Here is a 15,172-nt window from a genome sequence, read left to right as displayed (position 1 = left end):
ACCATTCCGAGCTGCTTCCCGGAAAAGCAACCCAGAGACTCTACCTGGAGGCTAAGGTAGGGTCCAGCCCCTTCTGCCTAACATTTAAGCAGTTCTTGGCTCTCTATATGGTGGACACAATTATCTTCTAGCATTGGGAAACATAGTTCATTCTAACCCCCTTGATTAGTAAGGCTTTGTTGCCCAAGCTATGAAAGGAAAGCATGCAGCACATTGAATTCTACTTCCCAAGCACTCCTCCACGTGGTATCAAATCGCCAGATCTTTGGCGTGGGGCACTCAAAACCAAACTCTGACCTCATCAAGCACTGTGTTTTACTTATGTTAGACAACATCTCCTACACACACACACACACACACCCTTAGACTATTTGTAATAGCTAGTGTACAAGCAGATTGAAAGATTCAAATACACTCCTTTCTAGAAAGAAAAAGACAGACAGACAGAGAGAGAGAGAGAGAGAGAGAGGGAGAGGGAGAGGGAGGGAGAGAGAGAGAGAGAGAGAGAGAGAGAGAGAGAGAGAAACAAATAACCAATGGAGGGAAAGAGGATAACAATTCCAAGGATAGCCTGGGCTACAGAGTGAGTTCCAACTTACCCTGGGTCATTTAATGAGATACTGTCTCAGAGTATAAGCAAAGGGCAGGCAAAGCGGCTTAGCTGGTGAAGGCACTAGCCACTAAGCCTGATAACTTGAAGTCAATCCCTGGGCCCCATGTGTTGGAAGGGGAGAACAAACTCTCCCAAATTGCTCTCTGCCCTCCACATGTACTCCATGGCATGTGTCCCTACCCCCACTAGATAAATAAATGCAATAACATTTTAGTTAAGTATATTTAATTTAATTAATTTAAATAATTATAACAATAATTTAAATAAATAAAATATTTGAATATTTATTATAATATTTAAATAAAATAATATTTGAGATATGTATATATATGTAAAAGAGATGTGGACATAATCTAGGTGTAGAGTGCTCAGAAAACAAATGAAGGACCCTAAGTTTAGTTCCCAAGACCACAAAAGTCAAAAAATGCTCAGCAAAAAAAAATCTAGCTTTCTTTATTCAAGAACTACAATAACAATAAATAATAAATCCCTTTCAACCCAACAAAGCAGCCCAGCATCATGGGTCTGTCTGCTCATTCGCTGGCAATGGGTGATATGAAACATGCTGATCTCTAAATCTGTTAGATGAGAACAGCGCTGAACTTCACAGACTTGCTTTTAGTTTGTATGCATTGGCAGCCCTGGGAGGGGGAAGCAGATGTGTTGTCCTATTTGACTTAGACTAGACTGCAAATAGGTTGCAGTTTCTAAGTAGGCTCTAAACTATGTGCAAAGGTAAAGAGTAGGTGGATTAAAACAAAACAACCAGGATTGAAAATGTACTCCAGAGAATCCACAAATACCCAAAAGCGAAGAGACTAAGAATTGACTGTACTAGAATTTTATGTGTTGTTAAAATTACCAACAATCCACAGTATTGACAGCTGACCATGTCCTTGTTTGGAGACAGTGGTTTTCCAATAGACCAGAAAGTCTCCTGCTCATTCTTGGTACAAAAATAGCCAAGGACTTCATGTGTGGCCGTGCCTTCCTAGATTCTAAACCCAGTCAGCGTTCATACACCATTACTCAATGACGATTTCCTACCAATGCTATCAAGGCCAGGGTGGGAATTTCACTTTTCTGGAGCTCAAAGGGGAATAGACTTAATTTTATCCACTGAAAGTTCTCAGCACTGCCTGACTGGAACATCTATGCAGGAGCTATGGGGTCAGGGGTGGGGTGTCATGACTTAGCTTAGGAGAGAAGTGGCTTGAGCCAAGCAGGTTATCCTCACCAAGAAGCTATTAAGGACTGGTATTTATAACATCAGGACTGACTTGAAGACTGGCCACTTGAGGATCTTCACTCCCATCCTCTGAAGTTTCCAACCAGGTCATTGAACACCATTAGTCCACATTAATGTTATATACTTTACATTTTACATAATGATGTCCCTGTGATTCTATGTGGTCCTTGCCACAACCACTGTGAGGTAAGGTCAGCGTCTATCCTGTTTCGTAGCTGTGGGATATAAAATGAAAGATGGTAGGTTATTTTTGTGCATGATCCCACTGCATGATGGCCATAGATGGCATGAGGACTCAAGGTTATTTGAGTTTGGGGTCCTTTGAAAAAAGTCTCATTATAGTCATTCTACTAAGGTTTCAAAGGAAAGCAGAGGTGTATGTGTATGTTGAGTCTAAAATCTTTAACCAGATATCTCCTCTTTATTGTAATTTATTATGTACTCGAGTGTGTGTGTGTGTGTGTGTGTGTGTGTGTGTGTTGTGATTCATATGTATTTCAATGTGTGTGTCAGTGTTGAGAAACAGAGATTTGGCACAAATTAGATAGATCATGCATAGGTAGGTAGCTATATAGTTATAATTAGTGTGATAATGCTATAACACTATCCCCTGATTACAAAATAATATATTATCATGATAGAAAATTTGGACAGCAAAAATGTATAAAAATCACTTAATTCCTATTATGCTTCTTATTTTTAAGTTTAAAACCAGCTATGAGAAAAGAAGCTTCAAAGTGCCTATCCAGTCCAATGAAACACTTTTGGGCGCTGTGATCAACAACGTGTCAGAGGCCATGGAGACTCTGACCCGGATCCGAGAGGAGATGGTGCCAGTTCCCGGATCCGTGAATGGGGTCAATGCCCTGGGTCTAGTTGTCTTCTCCATGTGCTTTGGTTTTGTGATCGGAAACATGAAGGAGCAAGGGCAAGCGCTGAGAGAATTCTTTGATTCTCTTAACGAAGCTATCATGAGGCTGGTAGCAGTGATAATGTGGTATGTATTTCTGTGTGTTCCCTAGCTGTCTGTGTACAAGAGACTTATTGCATTCCATGTCTGTTCTGTCCTGAGAAAGATGCCACCAAGATGGATACTTACAGTCATCTTCCTGGGAAAGCCACAAGAAAGTCGATGTGTTTCTGGCACTGCAGAGGCCCTGAACCTAAATTTCCTTCCTTGTTTTGGCAAGGTTTGACTCCCATACCCCATTCACTCACTTACATGTGCTTGGTTATTTCTTCACACAGTTTCTGAACTTCTACTTTATGATTAGAATAGAGTACCAAACACACTAGCCACTGTAGCAGAGAGCAGAGAGGGTTTCTACATCTCACACGCTTCTAAAAGAAACAAAGAATAAGCAAATCAATATAGTATTCCTGACAAGTGTGGTGAAAAAGGAGAGAGAAGGCCATCTGCCTTGGGTGGTCCAGAAAGGCTTGAGGTGACTCTTTCTGCTCAGATCAGAATGACTGGGCACATCCTGGGGTGGGGCTGGGGTTGGGGCTGGGGGTGGGGGTGTGTTCTCCCTTCTGTTTGAACCCTAAGAACGTGTCTGTGGCAGAGCTGTGGCAGTATCCTGGAAGATGCAGAGGAAGTATCCTGGACTGCTAATAAGTTTCAGAGCAGGAGACAAAAGAAAAAGACTAAATCCAAAGGGGAGAAGAGGGGAGGAGAATCACTTTGAAAAATAAAACTGTCCCCGGCAGGGAGAGAGAGCCTTGCTTGGCGCAGGCTTAGTGTGGGAGTTGCTTTTCCTTCGTCCTTCATTTTTAATATCTAGGGTCCTTCTTGGCACCCAGGGCAGGAAGGCATCAATCGCTAAGAAAAGCATTCACTCACCAACATGATTAAAAATATCCTTTGTCTCTAATGCCCACGAAGCCCATAGAAATCCACATCTTTAGGAGTTTGCACAAGACGAATATGAACTTGGCACAAAGACAGGTCAGAATGTGGTCCCCACGGGAGCCTTCAATTGGAAAGCTCCTTTGAAATCTTGGCTGGACTGAAAGTGGACATTTATCTTCATATTATTAAAATCCCTCCACCTTTCACCTCTTCTATGAAAGGAGCCCATTCAAGGCCACTGAATGAACCTCACATGGGGCTCTTCTAGCTATACATTTGCCTACCCACTCAACATTGAATTATGACATTTCTGAGAACAGGTACTTCTGTGATTTCCTGGCCTGCATTTTTAAAGGACCTTTGAAAGAAGCATTGTATTTGTTGAGTTGCTGCAAGTCCTCCACACTTCCCAGCAGACCCTTCTCCTCAAGGGTGATTGGCTTCTGTCTTTGGCAGTGTGTTTTGTTGTAGCTTAGTGCATACATCACACAAAGGGAGTTGAAAGTCGGCCTTTGAGCTAGGGTTAGTTCAGTATGAGTCATCTTGGGGTCAGTTGCCCATTCTTGCAGGGACTGTGTGTAACAGCCTGTGGATAATTACTTAATTCAAATGCTTATAACCTGACTGTAGTCGTACATCCACACACTTTATTAATTTTAATAGCTCTGGGTTTATTTTTATGGTTTTCTATTTATAGCAAGTGGTACTAGTATTTAGTTTACATAGTAACATAAAATTTCCTGTGAAAGGAAATTTACCTAAGTATGAAAGGTTACTTGAAGAAAATTAATGAGTAATATTTTAAGTAGAACATAGCTAAGCAATAAAAGTGGCCCTTCAGCAGGTGGTTCTCAACCTTCCTAACACTGGGACCCTTTAATACAGTTCCTCATGTTGTGGTGACCGCCAATAATAAAATAATTTCGATTGCTGTTGTTAGGCATTGTAATGTAAATATCTGTGGTTTCTGATAGTCTTAGGTGATCCCTGTGAAAGGACAGTTTGACACCTAAAGGGGGTCTCGATAGTGGCTTGTTCCTGATGCTTAGCAGGAGTCAAGAGGGAATGGGAATTGCAGGCATCTGGGGTTCCAAACAGGGATCTAACTATGTCTAGGAAAATGGAGGTGAGGACCAAAATTCTTCTCTTTCCTAAGGTCTGAGGCCAGTGGAGATAGGGTGGGGGTGTCCTAGAGCAATTCAGAGTAAAAGGGTGGCCTGATTTAGAAACGCCTGGGGAATTTTGAATTTTAAATAGAAAAGAATGACATCTGTAGTTTCTACACTACCTAGCTTGGAAATCCCCTGTCTTTCCCTTTTTGTTTGTTTTATTCCTTTTTGTCTCCTACTTGTTAATTTACATGCAACAAGTTATAGGAAACCAAACTTCTAATTGAGCTTGTGTTGCTTTGCCATAGGTATGCGCCTCTAGGCATCCTCTTCTTGATCGCAGGGAAGATTGTTGAGATGGAAGACATGGGTGTGATTGGGGGACAGCTTGCCATGTACACAGTGACAGTCATTGTCGGCCTCCTCATTCACGCCGTCATCGTCCTGCCTCTCCTCTACTTCCTGGTAACCCGGAAAAACCCCTGGGTTTTCATTGGAGGGTTGCTGCAAGCACTCATCACAGCCCTTGGGACCTCCTCAAGGTATGTGTGTATACACGCGGCTTTATTCCTCTAAGAAAGTGTGTCTAAACCTTTACCTTGGATACGAGCCTAGGGTTGGGGGTAAGTAGAGTCATTTTGTCCTGGGTTTTAAACTTCAGGAATATTGAATTGGCTTTTAGGGGCAAAGGGAAAGGAAAGAGCCCTTTCCGATCTGCAGGCTTGCTGTCTTCCATTGACATTTGCCTGATAAAGAGGGAGAAAACGATGTAGCACAGGCATCTATGATATGGGAATCACCTCAAGCAATGCCTTGGAGGAATCTAGGTACAGACAAGTACCCAAGTGCCTTTGCCAGGGCACCGCACTTCCTCTAACCTCCCAGCAATTTAGACAATGCTGACCTGGTCAGAACAAGAGAGAGGAAGGAACTGTCCATGCCAAAGAGCAAAGACAAAACACGGAACTCCTGGGGGGACCCTCAGCTGACGTGCCCTGTTTTGCTACCCTCAGTTCTGCCACCTTACCCATCACTTTCAAGTGCCTGGAAGAGAACAATGGTGTGGACAAACGCATCACCAGATTTGTGCTCCCTGTGGGGGCCACCATTAACATGGATGGGACCGCCCTCTACGAGGCTTTGGCCGCCATTTTCATCGCTCAAGTGAACAACTTTGACCTGAACTTTGGACAGATTATAACAATAAGGTACAAAGGGAGATTTCTATTCATCATTTTCTTCAGAACGGTTTTTAACAAGGAGAGCGTGAGGGAGTTGGTGAAGACATTGAGGGAAGGAATCACACGTAAATAGGTTAGGGAGCCTTTGCATTTCTCAGCTTTTTAACTTCAGGTGTGAATATTCATTCAAATAATACAGAAGTGTATGACTTGGAAAGAATGATTTGCCTGTTACTGAAAGACCCCCATTGGGATACCCCCACTCAGCTCTCAGGAGGACGTGCACCCAAGGAATCATGAGAAACCGTCTTGATGTAAACACATGAGGCAGTTTAATATCGGAGCGCTTCTAGATTGACACATATTTCACGCAGGAGATAGAGGAATCGACCATGAGGCTCAAGGGTTTAGGGGTTTATAGAGGGAAAAGGTCTGAAGGAACAAAGGAATTGGTGTGGCTATACATGATTGGCTAACTCAAATATCAGCTAGTGTATGTGCAGATCAGGACGGAAAATTCCTAAGGGTGGTAATCTGAGTCAACAGAGCATCTGGCTGACCTTAAACCATATCTAAGAGGACCAGATGACCCATTACTCAGTTTGGTTGTGCCAGGGCCCACCCAGACATATCTTTGCATGCTTTCTCCTCCACATCTTCCCAGCCTGCTAGTTCCCAGAATGTCCCAACAGCTCGCCTACCCCTGCCCAGGCCTATCTGGACATGCTCGACCTTGGTCCACTGTGTTTTCCTCAAACCTGCAATTTTCTCATTAGCCAGAACAAGTCTTAAATTTAACTCTTTCATTACCATGTCACTCTAAACCTTTCTATAGGTAATCACTGTCCATGACTGATTCCCAAAGATCTTTCCCAAAGCAAGGATACGTATGCACTTCTTTCTTATAATTAACCACACCACCTACACACACCATGTACTCCTTGATTGCTTTGATATCAAATCAGAACTTATAAATACATCTAGCTCACTTTTAAAAACACCTACATAAATATATATAGTACAGATAATTCCATTTTAAAAACATCAAGTTATACTGCAATTTTGAAAACATTCAACTATGTTGGTAGGCAATATTGAAAAGTGAAAATACACTTGAAAATTAGATTAACTTATTCTCTTGGGTTAATTTTTAGGCAGTGTAAAGTGAATAACAGATCATACAAGTAAGGCTAAGAACTCAATTTTATGGAGAATCATTTAGCCAATGCTTAAGATGCCCAATGAAAAGTAATTTTCCTTTTTGTGCTTTTCTCAAACCTCCTGGTTCCCTTTTGCACAGGCGGCTATCATTCCTAGCAGCTTTCCTCGCAGTTGGTAAAGACAGTCCAGGTGTCCATGCACATCTAACCTTCTGACCTTTCTTAACTATTGGAGTAGGAGCAAGGAGCCAGAAAGACCAAGGCAATGACCAGGAGGCTCTAAAGACGCCTAATTCAGATCACCTGTGCCCTTCATTGCTGTGGACTTAATTTAGCTAATACTAACAGTATTCGAAGTCAGGCTTTTCTATTTACTTAAAATATGTTTTTAAATGTTAAGAAATTCAGATAAATTGAAATTTGAGATCTAGAAATTAATATTTTGCCATTTTTGTGCTCTCCCGCTCTTGCTCCCTCCTCTCTCTCCCTCCTTCTCTCTCCTTCCCCCTCTCCTCCTCCCTTCCCCCTCCTTCCTTTTCTTCCCTTCACATTCCTGTCATATTTCACTTACACCACTCAGCACTCATCTCCTAAGAATAAGAATATTCTTCTATATATCCACAGTAATAGACTCTCGAAAGTACTTTCAGAGTACCCATCTACCTTCAGACTTCCCCCAACTGCCCCTCTCCCATGTCCTTTACAGTTTTCTTGTTCCTCAGATAAAGATTGAATCTTGATTTTATACCCTAACATATGTTTTGTGATCTCTTTTAATCTCTGTCACTCATCCAACATTTCTCTGATATTTATTTGGAAGTGGCTTCTATCCTGTATGCATGTATGCTGTCAGGAAGGGTACTAGCTATAGTAAACATTAGTATAAAATGATGAGGTTAGGTTACCATGGCCAGGGATCTTGGGCTGACTGGGGATAATCAGGAGGCCCACTCTAACCACACTGGAGGCTGGAGAGCAGTGCCTTGGGACAGTATAACCTATTCTCACATACATCTTGACATATCGGCTGAAGAGCCCTGAGTTCAGACAAAGGTTCAGCTGCTGCATGTGAGCTAATAATGAAAATGGTATCGGTGGCCTAAACAAGACCTAAACAAAGTACAAATACACTCCCTTTAAGGTTTGCTCCATAAAGCCTTCAAGGCTGGTTGGTGTCCCACAATGGAAGGGACAAAGGTTGAAATTGCAAAGTTTCTAGGTATCTCCTTCATCCAGGCAATCTGTGGTGGCTTTTCATGACAATGGGAAGGGAAGTCAGAGGTCGGCCAGTCATTTCCATCTGTGTTTCAGGAGTCAGAATTTAGTCTGAGCCCCAAAGGAGGATGGGAAGTGTAGTTCCCATTCCAGGTGGCCATACCAACTAGCCATTCTAGTGCCGTAGCATGGTAGGACTGGGAGGAATCATAAGTGTTTTACCCACAGACTCACTGCTTTCTTAGTATTGCTGTAGTCTTGCCAATGCTTTAGTATTCCTGAGGAGACACTTTTACACTCTCACATCACCCTATCAAATAAGTCTTAGACACTTAGCATGCATGCAAACTGGGCATGCATGTCCATACTGATCTCACATGCACACATACACACACACACACACTTATAATACTACAGAATTTTGTTCTTAAATCATTCTGCTTTGAATTAATAAACTTAATTTTGTGGCCACATCAATCATAGAAATTCATTCTCTTGAATAAGGCAATTATTAGAAATAAGTTGTTACTGTAACTCTATGGCCCTTTAAAGCTCAAGTTCACCTCTAAGTTCCATTTCAGTGCTGGGGTGAATCCAGGGCCTCACAAGTGTTAGACAAATGCTCAAACACAGAGTCCCACACCCCCTTCTGTTGCTGGTTATAACTTACAAAATGATTTTAAGGACATAAAAAAGAATGTAGCCACCAGTTTCTTCACTTAAAAAATGGTCACAAAATAAAGCCCACTTCACTGTGGGCCACCACACCATTGTGACAATCAAAAGAGGCAAAGCATGCTCAGCATATTAGCTGATAGAATAAAAAGTGCATGATCAATTTTAATTAGTCTGGCTATTAACACAGTGAACTGTTTGTTTTTTTTTTTTTTTCATTTGTTTGGTTGTTTTTTGTTTGGTTGTTTTTTGTTTTTTAGTATAGAGTAGAGTTAACTTATGGCAGGGAGAGGGGAGTTAAGAGGGTAGCAGAGGCAGAGACAGGCAGAGAGAAGAAGAGAGTAGATAAGTGGAAGCCGACCATGACCATGTGGAGAGAGGGGGGAAGGGATTGGGAGCAAGGGAAGCAAGAGACAAGAGAGAGGCAGGAGTAAGAGGGTAAGAGCTGTTTGCTTTTTAAAGATTTATTTATTTATTTATTTATTTTATGTATATGAATACACTGTAGATGTCTTCAGACACACAAGCAGAGGGTATCAGATCTCATTACAGGTGGTTGTGAGCCATCCTGTGGTTGCTGAGAATTGAACTCAGGACCTCTGGATGAGCAGCCAGTGCTCTTCACTACCCAGATAGCTCTCCAACCCGAATTGTTTGTTTATATATGTATTTATTCCCATTTTTCTAAGGCAGGTCCCCCACTCAAGCACAGGAACACAGGTCTCGCGACGTACTCTCCACTAGGAGACATTTGTAAACTTTTCGGTTTTGGTCCTCTGTCAACAGTATCACAGCCACTGCTGCAAGCATCGGGGCAGCCGGGATTCCTCAGGCCGGCCTGGTCACCATGGTCATCGTGCTGACATCTGTGGGCCTGCCCACGGATGACATCACACTCATCATTGCAGTGGACTGGTTTCTGTGAGTATTTAGAGGACCACGTACTGACACAGGGATCCCACCGGCGAGCCCATCCCCCTCTGGCAACCCCCACAGTTCTAGAATGATATCAGCCTAGTGGGCTTCCAGAAGAACTGAGCGGAAGATACACTGGCTTGTAATGGGATCATCCTTATCACCAGACCCCCTAGCCCTTACCTAGAGTCCCAGCCTAGCAGGCAAACTCACTCCTCTCTCAGCCAGTGGGCGGGGCACATCTGGCTGCTCTCCCTCCCACTCCATAAAGCCACTCACTGTCTGCAAAGCTGACATAAGTCAGCCAGGCTCTCTCAGGGTTGCGAAACACCTCCTCTCAGCAGCTGGAGCTGCAGACCCCACGTGCCAGCTCAGGCCCTTCCTCCCTGTGCTTCCCATTACAGTAAGATAATGCAGGGCAGATGTTTATGTCTGAGACCCAGGAGGTGAGGGATAGCTGTGCAGACAGTGGGAATAGAGCTCTCATTATCAAGTGAAATTGCTTTGGGGCTCTGAGGAAAATCCCAAGAAATGTACCCTCCAGTTCTCAGACCCCACCACGTAGGGCCTGTCTTCAAGCCTTCATTCCTCACCCACCCAGGGATGTTGTCTGTCCCTTGTCTCTCATCAATTCCCTCCTACTGGGAAAAAAAATTGCTTAAGGGATGCTCAAAGAGAAGCCCCAGGAGGACACAGTGGATGCTGGAGTCCATGTGTAATGACTTCACTAGAACTAGGAAGAGTCCAACTGTGTGCACCAAGGACAGAGCTCATTCCAGTCACTTTGACAGTAGTCAGCCTACCTAAGCACCTTAGTTTCCACCTCCCTAAAAGTGGTAATGCCCTTGTTCTCTGCCTCCTGCTGACACCGTAGGGATTACATTCAATGACAGGTAAGAACTTAGCCTATGGTCTGGCTCCCAGCATCAATTGATAGAAACGATTTGGGTCTGGGGATGTAGCTCAGTTGCGAGAGCTTGCCTAGTGTTCATGAGGCTCTGGGTTCCTTCCCCAGCACCACATAAACTGAGAGGGGAGAGTGGAGGGAGGATTGTTCGATTCTGTAATCTCAGCACCTGGGAAGTAGAGTTCAAAACTATCCTCAGCCACATAATCACTTCAAAGGCAGCCTTGGGCCAAATGAAAACTTGTCTCAACAAAACCAAAAAGTACTTTGGTAGAATACAAGCTTCTATCTCAAGATTTTTATCTTTATACCTAAAACTGATTGAAATGGGCATTAACTGATTTTGAAGGAAACTTTTTTTTTTTTTTTTTTGGCTTTTTAGCTTTTTGACTTTTTGGTATCTCTGTGTGTAGTCCTGGCTGTGCTTCAACTCACTCTGTAAACCAGGCTGGCCTCTTAACTCACAGAGATCCACCTGCCTCTGTCTCCCAAGTGCTGGGCTTAAAGGGGTGTGCCACCACTGCCTGACATTTTTTTTTAAAGTTAGAATAATGATGCATTACATGTTGACATAAATGACAATTTTTGTGAAAAATAATCAATTCTAAACAAAAAGGTTAGTGAAAGAATGTTGCTGGATTACATTTCGTGAGTCTCCAAAATGTCTTGGCTAACATCAGACAGCTACAACTATCCCAGCTCCCCCCTGCATCCAGTGTTCTATGATGTAATAGATCATGAAGTCTATACAATGCTGAGAAATTCCTGAGACAATACAAGTAAAGGGAACAAATGAGCCCCATAGTATTGATATAAAAATGGTTTTTATCCCAGGACACTTCTGCAAGGAGACTCTGTGCCATGCTTTTAGAGCCATTAGTACAAATGAAGGTGAATGAAGGAAGGAGAAAATGTTAAATAAACCCAGAAAAGAGGACTGGGGAAATGACTGTGTTTGATTGCTCAGTTTATGTGGTGCTGGGGAAGGAACCCGGAGCCTCATGAACACTATGATATGATTGCTTGCTGTGAGCATGAGGGCTTGAGTTCCATCCTCAGTACAGTCAGTACCCATGTAAAGAGAAGCGGGGCACGAAGGCACACACCTATAATCTCCAGCATTGGCACTGGGAAGGCAGAGACAAGAGGACCTTTAGGAATGGCTAGTAAGCCAATCTAGCTAAAGTTCCAGGTTTAGTGAGACACCTTATTTCAAAAAATAAGGTGGAGAATAACTAAAGACCACACTTCTGGCTTCCACACATGTGCATGCATGTGTGCATGTATGTGCACACCTAGGCACACAGACAGAGCAAGAGAAGTCAATCCTCACTATTCGCCTTCTGTTTATAGCCAGACTACACAGCTGGAAACTAATTACCTACTTGTGATTAGTTGTAGATGTTGTGTGTCCAAGTATGAAATTGTTCCATTGGAGGGTTACACTACCCAGAACTTTAAAAGATACTTCTAAAACCTTCTCCAGCCAATTCACAATAGATGCTTGGATCTGGCGGTTTTCATGGCACCCTCTCTTTCCCTTCCTTCCTGCCTCATCTGCAGGGACCGCCTCCGAACCACCACCAATGTGCTAGGTGACTCCCTCGGAGCAGGGATTGTTGAACACTTGTCCCGACACGAACTGAAGAACCGAGATGTTGAAATGGGGAACTCCGTGATTGAGGAGAACGAAATGAAAAAGCCGTATCAGCTGATTGCCCAGGACAATGAACCGGAGAAACCAGTGGCAGACAGCGAAACCAAGATGTAGACTGACGGAGAAGTGCTTTCTTGAGCACCAAGTGTTGGAAACTGTTCTACAATGTATCCATCTCCCTGGGCTCCCAGTGAGCTCCTCTTTCCTCCCTACTCTGATAGGATTGGAAAATGTCCCAAAACAATGGAGGGCTCTGCAGCAGCCAAAATGTATTGGTTTATTTAGCCCACATTTGAAATTTTTAAATCATTTCATATTATTCTTACCAAGTAAGTTACAATCAAACACAGTTTCGATATTACAAATTTAAATGGCAAATGATTCCGTGCAACTGTTTTGTAAGTAAAAGCATTAAGCAAATGATAGGCTACGAAAAAAAAAAAGTTTTAAAATCAACTTTCAAAATGTAAAAATCCTTCAGAACACAACTGAGTTTTAGTCTTAAAGCATTACAACTTGATGAGCGATTATCAGTTACCCGGTGGGTAGCTGAGAGGTTTCCCTTTTCTTCTGTCTCCTGTCCTGATTTGATCAGCGTCAGGCCAATCTCCACATGCACACAGCACAGCTGTGAGGAGGAGCAGAGAGTGAGGCTCCCAAATGGTCTTGAGTGAGCCTTGTCTCAGCCCTTGGCCTCAGTGTTCTCATCCAGAAAGAGTGATTCCTAGATAAGATAGGCCTCTCTAGCCCAGACTTCTTCGACACCAGGAAGGATCCTGTATAACATGAGGACCTCAGTCAGGACACTTAATGGGAGTAGACATTTCTCTCTATGGGCAGGCTGTGTGTGGCTCACTAGATCCTGGGTCCAAAATGTTGGTTCTAGAAGAAGATAGGTGGAAGGCCATCCCAGGTGGCCAGCCCCTTGGCCTGTTGTTCTGTTTTATTTTGTTTTGTGTTCCAGTACTAGAAGCACTCCCTTCTTGGGTACTCTTCCCAAACCCAAGGCAAAACAACCTCCTGCCACCTCTTCAGCTGACAATTAGATGTTTAGGAAATAAAGAGAAGACTAGCAAGGGTGCTCATGGTCTTACTATGGAACACTGAAGAGTGGACAAAGAGTAGAATGTGGCCAGCATTACAAAAGGGAGGATTCTTTTTAAGATCAGGAAAAGTTAGTCTCCTTTAAAGACTAAAATGGAGAGATACACCTCGGCCTTTTTCTGTAAGCCTAAACACTTCATCTTCAGTTCCTAATCGGACCCCAAAGAGACAACATATACCCCCACTTCTTTCTTATCTCACAGTCCAGCCAACGATATCTCTGGAACAGATCCACAAGCTGGGTGAATGGTCTCATTTCTAAAAAGGAAAATTCTTTTTGTTTTCTGTTTGTTTGTTTTGTCTGTTTTAACCAGAAGTTCTTAGGATAGCAAAACAACATACTTCATTGTATAGCGATGTCTCTTGACAAATCATTCAAAACTCTCATCTAGAGCAGAGTTTTCTTGTTTATGTGCCTACAAAAAAAAAAAAGACAAAAAAAAAAAAGGCAGATGAATCAGCATGAGAATAACATCACCGAGGATGGAAGAAAAGACAGCAGGGGAATTCCTTTCAAGCAAGGCAGCTCCCAGGTTTAAAAGAGATTAATTTTACTCCCTTAGGAATATCCAGTCAAAGATACTCAACGGGAGCCATCTGACAGTACCAGCTGCATCAGACTTTCTGACCGAAAATGATGAATGGACACAATTATGCTAACAGACTGAGCATCTAGAATCGCATCTCCCAATCTACGATTAGAGATATTTTCTAGAGATCCTGAGCATTCCATGCATATAAAGGTTAACACTAGGCTATGGTGGAGTAATCATTTAATGGCAAGCTCTATTTGGGAAATACACTACAGAGGTTAATCTATGTGGCAGTCATTTTTCGGCACTAGTAGAACAAACCTTAATCACATCAAATTAATGCTGTTTACCCAGTGTGACATTTTTTTATACTAACCATTTCTTATGAAAACAGCTCCTCTTAGAGTGATCCTTTTGCCAGTCCATCACAGGCTCTGCATATGTGTGTACCCACTGTGGACTGGGAAACATCACTTTGTAGATGTATTTTCAATAAAGAAAAAAATAGTTTTACATTAATGTATTTGTATGTTATTATTCTTTTCCCCGTTGATGGAAATACAGTAGTGAACTCAAGAAGGGCTCGAGAAAACTGCCTCTCTGGATGGTAAACTCTTGGCAGAATCAGCTGGGGGAGTCAGCCATAAGGCTAGACGCAATGACATACTCATTCTCCTAAAACAGGTCAAAAGGAGGAGGAGATGAGGGGCTCGCAGTACTTCCATACTTGCACTTGGTTGCCCAGGTCAGACTCTGTTTTCTCAGATAAAAGGGATCATTTCTGTGTTGGGATTAGAAAAGCAGAGCTCTACCATGGGGCTCTTTTCAAATAGAGTGACCTTTAAATTAAATAGATTTATCTCTGTGATTACCGCTGCCATTTAGAAAAAAAAAGAATGGGATTAGATCCCAAAAGGCACTTCAAAAGTAGCCCCAGTGACTAATAACCACTTATGGGAGACTATTCTCCTTCAAGCTTCTTAATAAAGAACTGGTGAGCAC

The 15,172-nt window shown here is 42.7% G+C and overlaps 1 protein-coding gene across 2 annotated transcripts in view; it reads left to right on the top strand.

Moving 5' to 3' along the window:
• The window catches only part of Slc1a3 (solute carrier family 1 member 3), a 77,861-nt gene extending 63,176 nt beyond the window's left edge, over nucleotides 1–14,685 (top strand). Inside the window, exons 6-10 of one of the 2 annotated variants that reach the window (XM_031360529.1) lie at nucleotides 2,567–2,859; nucleotides 5,132–5,365; nucleotides 5,837–6,031; nucleotides 9,841–9,975; nucleotides 12,440–14,685. In XM_031360529.1, the coding sequence (XP_031216389.1) occupies nucleotides 2,567–2,859; nucleotides 5,132–5,365; nucleotides 5,837–6,031; nucleotides 9,841–9,975; nucleotides 12,440–12,647 (1,065 nt within the window). In that variant the 3' untranslated portion in view covers nucleotides 12,648–14,685. The remainder of the gene's footprint in view (nucleotides 1–2,566; nucleotides 2,860–5,131; nucleotides 5,366–5,836; nucleotides 6,032–9,840; nucleotides 9,976–12,439) is intronic. The other variant, XM_031360530.1, reaches the window with a different exon arrangement.
• The last annotated feature ends 487 nt before the right edge of the window (nucleotides 14,686–15,172 follow it).

Source organism: Mastomys coucha, unplaced genomic scaffold (genome assembly GCF_008632895.1).
Source record: "Mastomys coucha isolate ucsf_1 unplaced genomic scaffold, UCSF_Mcou_1 pScaffold8, whole genome shotgun sequence".
Classification (NCBI taxonomy): domain Eukaryota; kingdom Metazoa; phylum Chordata; class Mammalia; order Rodentia; family Muridae; genus Mastomys; species Mastomys coucha.
The sequence above is the reverse complement of the archived record's forward strand: the minus strand, read 5'-3'. Positions and strand labels throughout refer to the sequence as shown.